Source organism: Muntiacus reevesi, chromosome 12 (genome assembly GCF_963930625.1).
Source record: "Muntiacus reevesi chromosome 12, mMunRee1.1, whole genome shotgun sequence".
Classification (NCBI taxonomy): domain Eukaryota; kingdom Metazoa; phylum Chordata; class Mammalia; order Artiodactyla; family Cervidae; genus Muntiacus; species Muntiacus reevesi.
Window position 1 is genome coordinate 57,022,689 of NC_089260.1, and position 14,505 is coordinate 57,037,193.

Genomic DNA, 14,505 nt, shown 5'->3' on the forward strand with positions numbered 1-14,505 from the left:
ATAGATGGATCTGGAGGGCATTACGCTAAGTCAGATAAGCCAGGCAGAGAAAGACAAAATTGCATGATATCACTTATGTGTGGAATTTTTTAAAAAGTCAAACACAAAAAACAGGGAGTAGAGAAGTGGTTGCCAGGGGTTGGGGGCTGGGGAAAAGGACACAAACTTTCAGGTACAAGATGAATAAGGTTGGAGGGTGATTTTTCACTGACAAATAGGTGATGGGTTCCCTGTCTCACTGTTGGGTCTGTGTCTCTTCTTCCACCAGCATCATTTCACACTGTAATTTCCCCACTGTTTTCACAGTTCTTCCCAACTTGTATTTCTGATTAAAATTAATTTTGGAAATATTAATACCTGTCAATGTCCCTGCACTGCTAATGTTGTCCTATTTCCCTTGAGTAGAGCTGTGAGGAGTTTATTCCCCTTCACCAGGCGCTGCCCACACCCTGTTTTTTTTCCCCCTAAGATCCCTTGGCCATGTGTCCCACAGTGGATTCTCTCACACTGCCGTGTTTGCTGTGAAAACACCAGATTCTTGTGCTTCTTTATAGTAAAGTGACAGGAAGCATCTGTCTTCACCTGGAATACATGTGTGCCTGCCTGCTCAGTCACTCAGTCCTCTTCAAATCTTTGCCACCCGGTGGACTGTAGCCCACCAGACTCCTCTGTCCATGGGATTTTCCAGGCAAGAATACTGGAGTGGGTTGCCCTTTGCTCCTCTAGGGGATCTTCCCCATCCAGAGATCGAGCCCCGCAGGCAACACACTTTGATTCCAAGACTTCCACTCAAAGCCACGATTTTATAGGCTCTTGTAAGGCTTGCTGTGTTTTCGCTATTTTCCGGACATTTTGGCAACACCAAGTCTAGCAAAAACACTTGAAAAAGTTGGGATTACTTTTGGGGATTTGTGAGTGACAAGATGTCTTTGTAGGACTGTTTAGCGTTACTCCTCCCCTCTTCCTTCCACCAGTTGTGCACTTTGCATCTGAGGAGACAGTAAGCAACCAGCTAATTAGCCAGGGATTTCAAAACTTCTCAACATGCATAATATAAAGCAATAAAGATGGCTAATGGAATGTCTGGAACCGCTATAATTCACGGGGCGCGCTTTGATGAGAGATGCCCATTTCATTTTAATAAGAACCGCTGGACTTAATCTCATTCCCTCTCGTGGGCATCCACCAGAGGCTGAAGAGGAGCTCTTTGTCTTAAGGAGACCACCCCGGCGGACTGCGCTCCCGATCGCACGGTTAGGTGGCGGCAAGGGGTACCAGGCGGGGCCGAGGGCCGGGGGCTGGGGTCTGCGGTGGTCGGGAAGGAGCCGCTGTCCTCCAACCCCTCCCAACGGCCCAGGTCAGGGGAGCGGGCGGGGCTCCGGGCTGGGGGCGGGGCTGGGGGCGGGGCTCAAGCTCCCGGGACCCACACCTTCCAGCCTGGGAACCGCCTCTCCGCAGCCGCGCGCCGCTCCCGCGCTGCTCTTCGCGGTCCTGATCGGGAAGTTGCTGGTTCTCTCGAGCCCGGTGGGCTGGCCGCGGCGGTAGACAGAGCAGGCCTTGAGCAGGGAGTTCGGACACCCGCAGAACCAAGGCTGGGTCGTCGGAGAGGCTGCGCGGAACCGTGAGCATCCGAGCTCTGGGACTCGCCCTGTTCCCCCCGGCAGCCCCGAGTCTTCGTCCTGCGTCCGTGCCTCGCGTCCCTCCCCAAGGCGCGCAGGTGTCGCCCGCCGTCTGTCCTCGAGGAGCGGACCCGCCTGCTCTCCGGCCGCTCCCGCACGCCCATGCGACCGGCGAGGCCAGGCGTCCCGGTGCCCGCGCTGCTCCTGCTGGCGCTCGTCCTGGCCCCGCGAGGGACGCAGGGGAGGCCCGGGGGCAGCAGGGGCGCGCACGTCGCGGGCGAGGAGCCGAAGCCGTCCCTTCCCGTGGCCTCCCGGAGCGCAGGTGAGCAGCCCCGCGCGAAGAGCCTGGGGCGGGGCGGGCTCCGATGGCCCCGAGCGGCGCTGGGTCGGGGCACTCTGACCGTGCACCGCGGAGAATAGGCGTCGCTGCCGGTACCTGGCTCTCAGGGAAAGAGATCATGAGATTATTAGATGTACCGCAGCCGAGACTTAAGTGACCAGAAACCCATCTGGCAAAGGAACCAGCCCGAAGCTCCCCTTCCTGGTATGGGAGGCCTTTGGGGGTGCGGGCTCGCAGCCCGAGGACCTGCCTTTCCGTCCCAGCGGCAGAGGCCGGAGGCCAGGTCAGCACCTAGCAGGGCCTCGTGCCGGTCTCTCCGAGTTTGGGGATAAAGTCCGATCACGGGCGTCTGGAGCCCCGACGCTCTTCTGCGCCCCTCGGAGCTGGCGAGGGGACTAGGAGGACTGACCGGGCGCTGGGGTGCAGGGCGCGCGCAGGGCAGGAAGGAAGGGGTGTGTGGGAGTGAGGGGCTGTGAGGGGGTATGTGGGGAGTTGGGGAGGAGGAGGAGGAAGCCCCTCAGAGGTGTCTGTTTGGAGCCTGTGCGCACGTGGAGATGCCCGCCTAGGCTGGGAGCAGAGGCGCCCCTGGGGGGTGTACCCCGCTGAGAGGTCGCAGTCTTGCTGTCATTTAGCCGCTCAGCACACACCGGACGTGCTTTGATGGTTGTGGGAACACAAGGTTGACCAACATTTTTGGTTCTTGTGCTGGAGGAACTCGGGTTAGACTTGTCCACCCCGATGTCCCTGCAGTCTGGTCCTGGCTCTGTTTTGTCCTGCCCATCAATCACCCTGGTTCAAGCCAGGCTGTCTCCCTAGCGCCAGGAGTGCCCCCTGCTGGGGCCTCAGAATAGACAGTGTGCTTTCATTACCTGCATCCTGTCTTCTCCACTGTTCCACCATCACACCAGCAGAATGGAGCAAAGCATCATGCCCAGAATTCTGCAGCAGATGGGGAGCACTGGCGTCTCCTCTACTGAAATAAAGACAGGGTTGCTGACTGAGAACTGCGCAGCTGTGGGACTAGAGGGGGTTTGGAGGAACTTGGGACAGAGAAGGAATTGGTGTGCAGTGTGTAACAGGTGGCGCTAGTGGTTAAGAGCCCACCTGCCAATGCAGGAGACAAAAGAGACAAAGGTTCGATCCCTGGGTCAGGAAGATCCCCTGGAGGAAGGCATGGCAACCCACTCCAATGTTCTTGCCTGGAGAATCTCATGGACAGAGGAGCCTGGCGGGTTACAGGCATGCATGCACGTGGGAAACAGAAGTATGAGGGGCTTTTTGAGAGTTTTGATAGAAAGGCTTTGCCTTTTCAAGAGGTGACAGTACATTCTTCTGCACACTGATGGAACCAGACTTGTGTTACTGTGTTTTTTTGTTTTTTAGTATAAAAACTTGCTGGCATGAGGCTTACAGCAGGGATGTAAAGGCCATTTATGAACAAGTACAAATGAATTTTCTTTGTAGCACCAGATTGTTTCCTCCTGTCACATTTAAGCAGCGGTTTCTCTAGGTTTTCCAGGGAGGTCCTAACTTCTCTTGATGGCAAGACATTAAGTCCCCTGTGACCTACCCTGTCTTCCTTTCTGGGGTTCTTACAGGTTCAGGTCTCATGGGTTGGTCCTGCTTCTCATAGACTCTGGCAGCTGCTGCGTCTGCCTTGCCACCAGTCCCAGGAACACACTTCTCTTGCCTCTGCCTGTCAGAATTCACTTCCTCGCACAGGCCCTCTTCCTCTGTGATGTCTTTGCATCTATTTCCTTGTTAAAACAAATTGGAATCCTAAATTCTTTGCAGTATCATCAGTGAAATATTACAGATGCTGTACATTCCAAAAACGTGTTCTATCAAGTTCAGTTCAGTTCAGTCGCTCAGTCATGTCTGATTCTTCGACCCCATGAACTGCAGCATGCCAGGCTTCCCTGTCCATCACCAACTCCTGGAGCTTACTCAAACTCATGTCCATTGAGTTGGTGATGCCGTCCAACCCTCTCATCCTCTGTCACCCCCTTCTCCTCCTGCTTTCAGTCTTTCCCAGGGTCAGGGCCTTTTCCAATGAGTCAGGTCTTCACATCAGGTGGCCAGAGTCCTGGAGCTTCAGCTTCAGCATCAGTCCTTCCAATGAATATTCAGGACTGATTTCCTTTAGAATTGACTGATTTTATCTCCTTGAAGTCCAAGGGACTCTCAAGAGTCTTCTCCAACACCACAGTTCAGAAGCATCAATTCTTTGGCACTCAGCTTTCTTTATGGTCCAACTCTCATATCCATACATGACTACTGGTAAAACCATAGCTTTGACTATATGGACCTTTGTCAGCAAAATAATGTCTCTGTTTTTTAATATCCTGTCTAGGTTTGTCATAACTTTTCTTCCAAGAAGCATCTTTTAATTTCATGGCTGTAGCCACCATCTGCAGTGATTTTGGAGCCCACAAAAATAAAGTCTGTCACTGTTTCCATTGTTTCCCCATCTATTTGCCTTGAAGTGAGGGGACCGGATACCATGATTTTCATTTTTTGAATGTGTTTTAAGCCAGCTCATTCACCCTCCTCTTTCACTTTCATCAAGACCTTCTTTAGTTCCTCTTCACTTTCTGCCATAAGGGTGGTGTCATCTGCATATCTGAGTTTATTGATATTTCTCATGGCAATCTTGATTCCAGCTTGGGCTTCATCCATTCTAGCTTTTTTCATGATGTACTCTGCATATAAGGTAAATAAGCAAGGTGACAAATATACAGCCTTGATGTACTCCTTTTCCAATTTGGAACCAGTCCATTGTTCTGTGTCCAGTTCTGACTGCTGCTTCTTGAACTGCCTGTAGGTTTCTCAGGAAGCAGGTAAGATGGTCTGGTATTCTCATCTCTTGAAGAATTTTCCAGTTTGTTGTGATGCACACAGTCAAAGGCTGTAGTTAATGAAGCAGAAGTAGTTGTTTTCCTGAAATTCTCTTGCTTTTTCTATGATCCAACAGATGTTGGCAATTTGATCTCTGGTTCCTCTACCTTTTCTAAATCCAGCTTGAACATCTGGAAGTTCTCGGTTCACATACTGTTGAAGCCTAGCTTAGAGAATCTTGAGCATTACTTTGCTAGGGTGTGAGATGAGTGCAATTGTGCATGAGTTTGAATATCTTTGGCATTGCTTTTCTTTGGGATTGTAATGAAAACTGACCTTTTCAAGTCCTGTGGCCACTGCCGAATTTTTCAAATTTGCTGGCATATTGAGCCTTTCACAGCATCATCTTTTAGGATTTGAAATAGCTCAGTTGGGATTCCATCCATTAAGTATTGTGGTACAATTTTAAATAATTTAAACACTAGGTATATTAAAAATCACTATATAAAAAGATACTAGGATGAGATGGTTGGATGGCATTATCAACTCAGTGGATATGAGTTTGAGCAAACTTCCAGAGATAGTGAAGGACAGGGAAGCCTGGTGGGCTGAAGTCCATGGGATCACAAAGATTCAGACACTACTGAGCAACTGAAGAAACAAAGTATTAAAAATCAGGGCACCCACACATATGACACACATGTGTCCTTGGTCTGTCAGCTGTGAGGACCTGGGAGCAGTCACGCCCCAGTAGCAGCAAGTACACTTGGTGTCCAGACTTTGGTTTTGATACCATGCTCTGTAAGAGGAACTGGGGCTCCTGGGAGAAATGACTTATGCTAACACAGGACAGGAGATGACTCGGGATGAGCTTGGAGCATCTGTTTGTACCTGAATGTAAGGAAGTGATAAAAATTCAAAACATCATCAACAACCACTCCCCCCAATGATGGTAGATTTTTACTGGAAAGAATTCTGTCTTTTATCTTCTACTAAGCACAAATGACAAATGCATTAGTTAGTAATAATATTATATCTTGTTGATTATGAAGGAACTCAGTGCTGAGTATTCAAGATGTTTTATGTCTTTTTTGGAATATCTAGAGTACTGCTTTCAAAGGTGCAAATGACTCTCCTATGAGTTCCCATTAAAGTGACTCTTAGATCTGGGCCTGAAATCCTGTATTTCTTACCAACTCCCAGAGATTCATGGAACTGAGCTACTACTCCATATGCATTATTTTAAATGCTTATATTTCCCTCAGTGATCCTCTCAGCCTTGATGTAATAAATCTAGTACTTATTTTTGAAAGTATAATTGTTTTTATATTGAGTTGGCCAAAAAGTTAATTTGGGATTTTCCACTGGATAGTATGGGAAACCCCAAATGAACTTTTTGGCCAACCCAATATATTGGGAAAGAGAAGAATCATGGGTTTTCCCAGGTGGCACTAGTGGTAAAGAAACTGTCCATCAGTGCTGGAGACGTAAGAGACAGGGATTCGATCCCTGGGCCAGGAAGATTGCCTGGAGGAAAGCATGGCAACCCACTCCAGTATTCTTGCCTGGAGAATCTCATGGACAGAGGAGCCTGGTGGGTACAATCCATAGCATCTCAAAGAATAGGACAGGACTGAAGTGACTTAGCAGAATAATCATGTCATCTCTTTAAAGGAAATGGTAACTCAAGGAACTATGTAACAAATATTTCAGTTGAAGTACATAAAAATGCTAGATTGAAACACACAGTAATGCCCTTCAGCGCCTCAGAAGGTCCTAAGGATCCACCAACATGGCTTTGTATAGAAGTGATCATGGCAGAGCAAATTATCTTTTTGGTAAGATACTAAGTTGTATGCAGGTAAAAGCAATCACTAAAACACATTTTTTGTTATTTTCTAGTTGTTCCGTGTTATGATTTTTTATTATTTCACATGATCTCTGCTCATTTTTTTTTTTTTTAATCTGCTCATTTTTAAATAAGAAGTAGGAACAAGAGATAAGCCTGCCAACATTATATACATAATACGCAAATCTGTTCCTTTAAAAATATATTATTGTAAACTTAAAATTGATGAGGGTGGCAGATGGTAACTGTTTTGGTTAAATAAAAACTAGAAATTTTCATAAATTGGATTAATGAGATGAGAGGTGATTCAAGTTGTTCCAGGATAATTTTCATGCATTACCTAGGGATCTTTTTATTTTTAATCCACCTGTACATGGACTCTCTTATACCACTGTCATTAGCTACCAGAGGAATGAAGGATAATTCTATCCTTGCACTGTCTGGCTTGGTAGCCGCTGGGTACCTATGACTGCTGAACAGTTGGAGGGTGGCTGGTCCAAGCTGACATGTGCTGTGAGTGGTAAATACACCTCAGCCTTTGAAAGTTTAGTATAAAAAACATAGACCACCTTTTTTCATGCATGTGTGCTGAGTCACTTCAGTCATGTGTGACTCTTTTTGACCCCATGGACTGTAGTCCTCCAGGCTCCTCTGTCCATGCAATTCTCGAGTCAAGAAAACTGGGGTGGGATGCCATTCCCTTCTCCAGAGGATCCTCCTGACCCAGGGATTGAACCGGCATCTCTTACATCTTCTGCATTGGCAGGTGGGTTCTTTACCACTAGTGCCCCCTGGGAAATATTGATTACCTGTTGAAAGGATAATCTTATGGACTTACTAGGTTAAACGAAGTATTAAAATTTCACCTATTTTTTTTTACCTTTAAAAATATAATCAATATTTTGCATTATTAAATATTACAAAATATTTAAAATTTTAAATCACGATTTTCAAATATTTAAAATTACTGAATTGTTCTTTTGAATTAGTGTTTCTAATGTTATATTTAATGAGGAAGACACATTCGAGAAATTTTAAAGTTTTTCTTTTTCTCTTTTCAGAAATATTCCCAAGAGATTTGAACTTAAAAGACAAATTCATCAAGCATTTCACAGGTAAGCATGAACTTTATCAGTGATTCAATTAAATAAAAAGACTGTATGCAGATTACTTCATGAAGCAGTGAGGATTTGAAGATAAATGTCTGTGAGAGGCTCACAGTTGGGTCAGGAAGGTGGACAAATCCTATTACCTCGTATTAATGCGCTATAAACCAGGTCTGGGTGAGTGATAGAAGTGTAAGCAGAGTTTAGGGAGACACAGAAAGTGGATGGTTTTGCCAAAGACTACCAGAAACTGCTGTCGGGGACACAATGTGTAATTTGGGCTCTAAGGATGAGTAGAGTTTTCCCTTACCAGAGAGGCATTCTGGTCAGAAAGAATCCTTTGAACATGTGGTGTGGTCTGGGGCAGGTTGTGGGCCATTTAGGCAAGAGTGTGTGTGGCCGCGGGCCGAGGATGGCTGGATCAGTGGGTGGAGTCATGCACGAGCTCTCCGTGGTACACTAGGGGTCTAGCCATGTGGCCGGGCCAGCTACACAGTGGAAGCGTTTCGCCCAGGGCAGAGCAGACTTCCTGACGGCTCACTGCCGCGTGGTCAGCACATGTGGCTTCCTCTCCCACGACACTCCCGGGTTCTTCCTGCAACTTGGTGAATCATTACAGTTACCCACATTCTATGTGGGTTACATAACTGTAACCTGCAGTTACAGTGCCCCACATTCTAGCAAGTCACCTAGTCATCGTGAACTGTGCACCTGACCTTCACTCCATTCCTAGTCTTCTCCTAGTGGTGAAGAACCTGCCTGCCGATGCAGGAGATATGAGTTCCATCCCTGGGTCAGGAAGATCCACTGGAGAAGGAAATGGCAACCCACTCCAGTGTTCTTGCCTGGAGAAGCCTCTGGACAGAGGAGCCTGGTGGGTTATAGTCCATGGGGTCACAAAGAGTTGGACATGACTGAGCGACTTTCTCTATCGGCACTCTGGGCTCTCCTTCTACCACTTCCTTAAAAGCAGACTCCAGACACAGGGATGAATTTTGGTGTGGACTGTCTTGGTTTGTGGGCAAAGATAAGGGAAGTCTTAACGCCCTGTCCACTTTACAGTAGGCCTTGTCGCTTATAAGACACAAATCACTCTAAGTAGAAAGTGGAATAAATGTCCCTGCATAGACACTTCATTCCTGTTAAATACAAAACTGAAGAGCATAAAGTAGAAACCAGAGATACTCGTGTTTTCATTCTTCACATCCTCTTAATTCGCTCTCTGTGGATTGTTTTCCTCTCCTATCTAGAGCTTTTCTCTCTTAATTATTCTGAAGGATTTTTCTGAAATTGAAGGTTCTTTTATGTGAGTTGTAGAGACTGTGGAGTGAATTTTGATTGTTTTTTACAGACACACCTCATTGCCTCCTCCAGAATCTGGGTAGGGGGAAGACATGCTCTTCGGCAAGGTCTTTTAAGGGCATGGGAAGATGTAAACCAGGGATATCATCACTATGCAGAAAGTGCTAGGGAATTTGTTTGGAAAACACACCGACGTGCAGTGTTCTTTTCCTGTCCGATAGGGCCAGTCACGTTTTCAGCCGAGTGCAGCAAACACTTCCACAGGCTATATCACAATACCAGGGACTGCTCAACGCCAGCTTGTAAGTAGCTTGGGTCATTTTCGTTCTTTTAAAAAATTCTTTGGGACTTTCTTAGTAGCCTAGTGGCTAAGACCCCATGCTCCCAGTGCAGGGGGTCTGGGGCTCAATCCCTTGTTGGGAAACTAGATCCTGCCCCAACTAAGACCTGGCACAGACCCCCAAGACACTATCCAACTGTAGATGCGTGTAATCTTAAACTTCAACTGTCTGTGAGTGGGAAATAATAGACCAAGTATTGTAAGACGTGCTGTTTATAATCCTGATGGTACTCACACTTAACGTGTGTGTATGTGTGTGTGTGCCGTTGACACTGTCAAGGAGTGAAACCACGTTCTAATTGGGACTATTTCAGACAAATCTGAAAATTGCCAGATTTCCTTAAGGACCATGGTGTTTGTCAGGATTTAAACCTTTTATCATTTTTAAAATTCTTTAGCACAAATAAGGCAGTCTCATATAAATGAAAAAAAAAATGACCATGAAGTATAAGTAAAAATTTCCTCATAAGTTTTTTAAAAAATAAATAGTTTCATATCACATCCTGTATATAACAAGTGATAGATTTTTTCCTGAATAAGGATAACATGTATTTTAAAGGTTGTCTAATGAATTCTTTTGGATACTTAAGTTACTGAACTGAGTAGCAATTCCAAGCATAGTATTTAAATGCTCTCCTTTATCTAAATCGTGATTAAGTATGGTAACTCAGTTGCCTGTTTTTAAATTCCTTTCTCAGTCTAAACTTACTTTTAAAAAAAATGAACTTTAAACATTTTGTAGTTTTTTTAAAAACTAAATTGGTCATCTTGAGGGATATTTAATTTTACCCAGGATGTTGAGTCAGAGTTGTTGTAAATTTTTCAAAAATGCTTGTGTTTGGTGACTAGGGAGGACGAGTCCTGTTGACATCTAGGCAGAATGATTAAGAGGTAGCTCAGCCTGGTGGAGAAACTTTGGGCTTTGGAATGAAGCTGAATACTAGCTATGAGATTCTTACCATTTTCAGGCTGTTTTCTCATCTCTACAGTGAAGACAGCAATAGCATCCAGCTGCTTACATCAGTAGGAGAATTAGTGAGAAAATCCAGTTAAGTACTTGCTCTATTAGATGCTTATTAAATTATAGCTATCATTATTAAGTACTAGTGACAATAATTTAACACTTTTCCCACATATGTAGTAACTATACACATAATTGTCTTTTAAATGTTTTCCCTAGATTACAAAAGATGTGCTAGATTGTTAAAAAGACTAGCAGTGAGTCCTCTGTGCTCGCAGACGGAGAAGACCTACATGTGAGTATGTATTTATCAATTTTCCTTTTTCTGTTTAACAGCTTGATTTCTTAAGAAATTTTGAACAATTTAAAAACCCCAGGAAGCTGATTTTAGCACCACCTAGTGAATAATCTGTGGATTTTCCACTTAGTGTTAAAGTCTGGTCTAAATGGTATATTAAATTAATAAAAAAAAAATGTCCTCAACAATGATTGAATGAATAGAAATAGCTTTTTTGGCAACCTTACTGTTCCTGAGTGATTTTTATTTTTATTATTATTATTTTTTTCTGAGTGATTTTTTAAAATATTTCAAATTTGATGTTATTTCAGATCACATGCAAATATACATTAGATGAACAAAACTATTTAAAGGTCTACCTTTTAAAAAAACTGGTCAAAACAGATACAATAATAATTAAAAAGTAGATAAAGTATAATAGAAGTAGGATCCTAAAATTTTGATTTATACAATACAGGTTAAGGTAAGAGACACAGTATTAGAAGAATAGAAGGAAAAGCAAATAATCAAACATATGATGAACATGTAGGCATTGTCTGCTCTGGTATATATTTTGCCAAAGTGAAATGGTAAGTCAGAATTTTCATTCTGGCTAAATTACCCTTGGAGCTCTAGAGCAATAAAGTATTTGTATGACCTAAATAAATCAAATGTAAATTCTAATGTTTGTTTACAATTTAAAAAGCCCCACTAGGGTTTTCCTTGTGGCTTAGCTGGTAAAGAATCTGCCTGCAATGAGGGAGACCTGGGTTTGATCCCTGGGTTGGGAAGATCCCTTGGAGAAGGGAATGGCTACCCACTGCGGTATTCTGGCCTGGAGAATTCCATGGACTGTATAGTCCATGGGGTCGCAAAAAGTCAGACACAACTGAGTGACTTTCACTTTCATAGAATCTATGGGAAAGACTGAAAGGTATTCATTTCTGGGTAAAGATCTTTCTAATCAGTAGTTCTTTCCAGTGTAATACAAAGTCAACATTTTGGGTGTGTGTGTCGGGGTGGGGGGGTGTCAGTGTATCAGGACCACGGACAAGTCCTTTTAAAGAAACTGATTCCTCAGCTTTTGAGTCTTGGAGAACATGTAATCTAGAAGTACTTGTGAATGTCTCGATCTGGTCAGTATAACTTCAGTTTAGTCACTCAGTCGTGTCTGACTCTTTGTGACCCCATGGACTGCAGCATGCCAGGCCTCCCTGTCCATCACCAACTCCTGGAGTCCACACAAACCCATGTCCATTGAGTCGGTGATGCCATCCAACCATCTCATCCTCTGTCGTTCCCTTCTCCTCCTGCCTTCAATCTTTCTCAGCATTAGGGGCTTTTCCAATGAGTCAGCTCATCACATCAGGTGGCCAAAGTATTGGAGTTTCAGCTTCAACATCTGTCCTTCCAATGAACACCCAGGACTGATCTCCTTTAGGATGGACTGGTTTGATCTCCTTGCAGTCCAAGGAACTCTCAAGGGTCTTCTCCAACACCACAGTTCAAAAGCATCAATTCTTTGGCGCTCAGCTTTCTTCACAGTCCAACTCTCACATCCATACATGACTACTGGAGAAACTATAGTCTTGACTAGACAGACCTTTGTTGGCAAAGTAATGTCTCTGCTTTTTAATATGCTGTCTAGGTTGATCATAACTTATTCTATCCCAAATAATTATATGGCAATTTATTTATCCATCTGATAGTTTTGTGGTGACCTTTACTGAGACAATTCCGATCTATTGTTGTTGGTTTTCTTATTTTAAAAGCAATGATAAATTAATAATAATAATTGGCATTCAATTCTGCATATTGAAAGTTGCTGAACTAAAAAGCTGCCCTTTTTTTAGATTAAGAAACTGAGCTAGATCATTTTAGTGTTCAATGGCAAGATGCTTGAATCAGTTATTCTCAAACCTTTTGACTAATGAGTAAATCAAAAAAATTCATTAGACTCTTGGATTGTGGTGGTTCAGTCACTCAGTCATGTCTGACTCTTTGTGACCCCATGCACTGTAGCCCACCAGGCTCCTCTGTCCATGGGATTTCCCAGCAAGAATACTGGAGTGGGTTGCCATTTCCTTCTCCAGGGGATCTTCCTGACTCAGGAAATGAAACTGTATCTTCTGCAATGGCAGGCAGATTCTTTACCGCCGAGCCCCCTGGGAAGTCCCATCAGGCTCATGAAGTGACCTAAGTGAGGTCATGCTTATCTTGTTCTTTGGATTGTTCTTTAGATTAAGAAATCGAGCTAGATCATTTCAGTGTTCAATGGCAAGATACTTGAATCAGTTGATATATTTTCTTATGAGTAAGTTTATATAAAGTCCAAAAGGCAACATGATAACTGGAAAAGTTCTCAAAGAAACAAGTATTATAATTTAAAATATTAAATGCAAACTTACATTCTCCTTGGACAAGATTCATATAGGACAGAGCTGATAAACAGGCCCCTTTGAAACTGCAGAGTTTGGAGATTTAGTGAGGTCTTCTGCAGGTGTCATCTCTGATGGTTTGTCTGTCTACAGGGAGTTAACAAGGTGTTCGAGTATTACAGATTAATACATTTTAGGAATATTTTTGTGTTATTTAGGTGATGCCAAGTTCATTTTTTGGCTGATGCAGATATCTTATTAAAACTTCAGTGGTGGAAGTCATCATTGAAACTTTCTAGGGAATTCCCTGGTTGTTCAGTGGTTAGGACGCAGTGCTTTCACTGCTGAGGGCTCTGGTTCAATCCCTGCTTGGGAAACCAAGGTCCTACAAGCCGTGCAGTATGGACAAGAAACAAATTCTAAAAATAAATAAGCAAATGAACTTTCTAAAAGTACTGGTAAACCCCTTGCCTGCTCCACACACACTTTAATGTACACCCTCAGGGTTACACTATAAATTAAGAGTCCACAGATTCTTTAAGCAAAAGAAAATATAGCTGTATTAAAACTATGCATATGTGTAAGTAGGGTAAAAACCTGGTCGTAAATAACATTTTTCTTCTTCCCTCTCACAGGCATTTCTTAAGAATGTAAATCTAATTTGAAAGAAAAAAAGTATCTGGGATCATACTAAACATAAAATGAGATGAAACTTCTAATTTTATGGTGTATTAAGATGAGCGAAATAAGAGACTCCTCAGAAACAGCTGGTGATCTGTGTCCAAGCTAAGACAAGATCTTCCCTGGTTTATCTTCGTGTATACAGAAATTTGAAAATGTTAAATGCAAAGTTCAACTCATATATTGCAAATAGAATATTAAAATGTATGCTATTATACTTTATTTTTGCTATATATATGTTATTTTATTATATGACTAACATTCTATATATGTATGAATTATATATTTAATTATGTAAATTATGTCTGATCATGCCAAAGAGAAATGATGTTTTGGGTATGAGTTTTCAGAATACGCTTGTTGAATAATCATGTATGAAGTCCCCTTTTATAATTATAATTTAATAATATGTAATACATCTATTCAGAATTTGTTTTGTTTTTATTTGCATGTAAATTTTATTAAAACTGAAATATGAAAAAAATTTGTGCTGTTTTTCTTTGAATTAAAGGCCTTTGTAGGAGAGGTCATATTATTGAAATATGATGTTCTCTCTCTATATATGTTCATATTCATTTTCTGAACTGATAACTAAGATCCTGAGACCTTTTTTGAATTTGGGGCATATGGTGAAGTGAAAGTCGCTCAGTCATGTCCGACTCTTAGTGACCCCATGAACTGTATCCATGGAATTCTCCAGGCCAGAATATTGGACTGGGTAGCCTTCCCCTTCTCCAGGGGATCTTCCCAACCCGGGAATCGAACCCAGGTCTCCCGCATTGCAGGCAGATTCTTTACCAGCTGAGCCACCAAG

At 43.3% G+C, this 14,505-nt stretch overlaps 1 protein-coding gene across 2 annotated transcripts; it reads left to right on the forward strand.

Moving 5' to 3' along the window:
* The first annotated feature begins 1,715 nt into the window (after positions 1-1,715).
* On the forward strand, positions 1,716-14,160 carry ALKAL1 (ALK and LTK ligand 1). Of its 2 annotated transcripts, none has more exons than XM_065903296.1 (5): positions 1,716-1,941; positions 7,708-7,761; positions 9,276-9,356; positions 10,575-10,654; positions 13,646-14,160. In XM_065903296.1, exons 1-4 carry the CDS (start codon positions 1,782-1,784, stop codon positions 10,652-10,654), a joined length of 375 nt encoding a protein of 124 aa, XP_065759368.1. In that variant the 5' UTR covers positions 1,716-1,781; the 3' UTR covers positions 13,646-14,160. The 2 variants fall into 2 exon arrangements, with proteins under 2 accessions (XP_065759368.1, XP_065759367.1); XM_065903295.1 differs by having other exon boundaries at positions 10,575-10,650.
* The last annotated feature ends 345 nt before the right edge of the window (positions 14,161-14,505 follow it).

Coding starts and splice junctions, on each gene's coding strand:
- ALKAL1 (XM_065903295.1), top strand. CDS start 1,782: ATGCGACCGGCGAGGCCAGGCGTCCCGGTGCCCGCGCTGCTCCTGCTG. Junction 1,942..7,707: donor CGTGGCCTCCCGGAGCGCAG/GTGAGCAGCCCC, acceptor TTCTCTTTTCAG/AAATATTCCCAAGAGATTTG. Junction 9,357..10,574: donor GGACTGCTCAACGCCAGCTT/GTAAGTAGCTTG, acceptor TGTTTTCCCTAG/ATTACAAAAGATGTGCTAGA.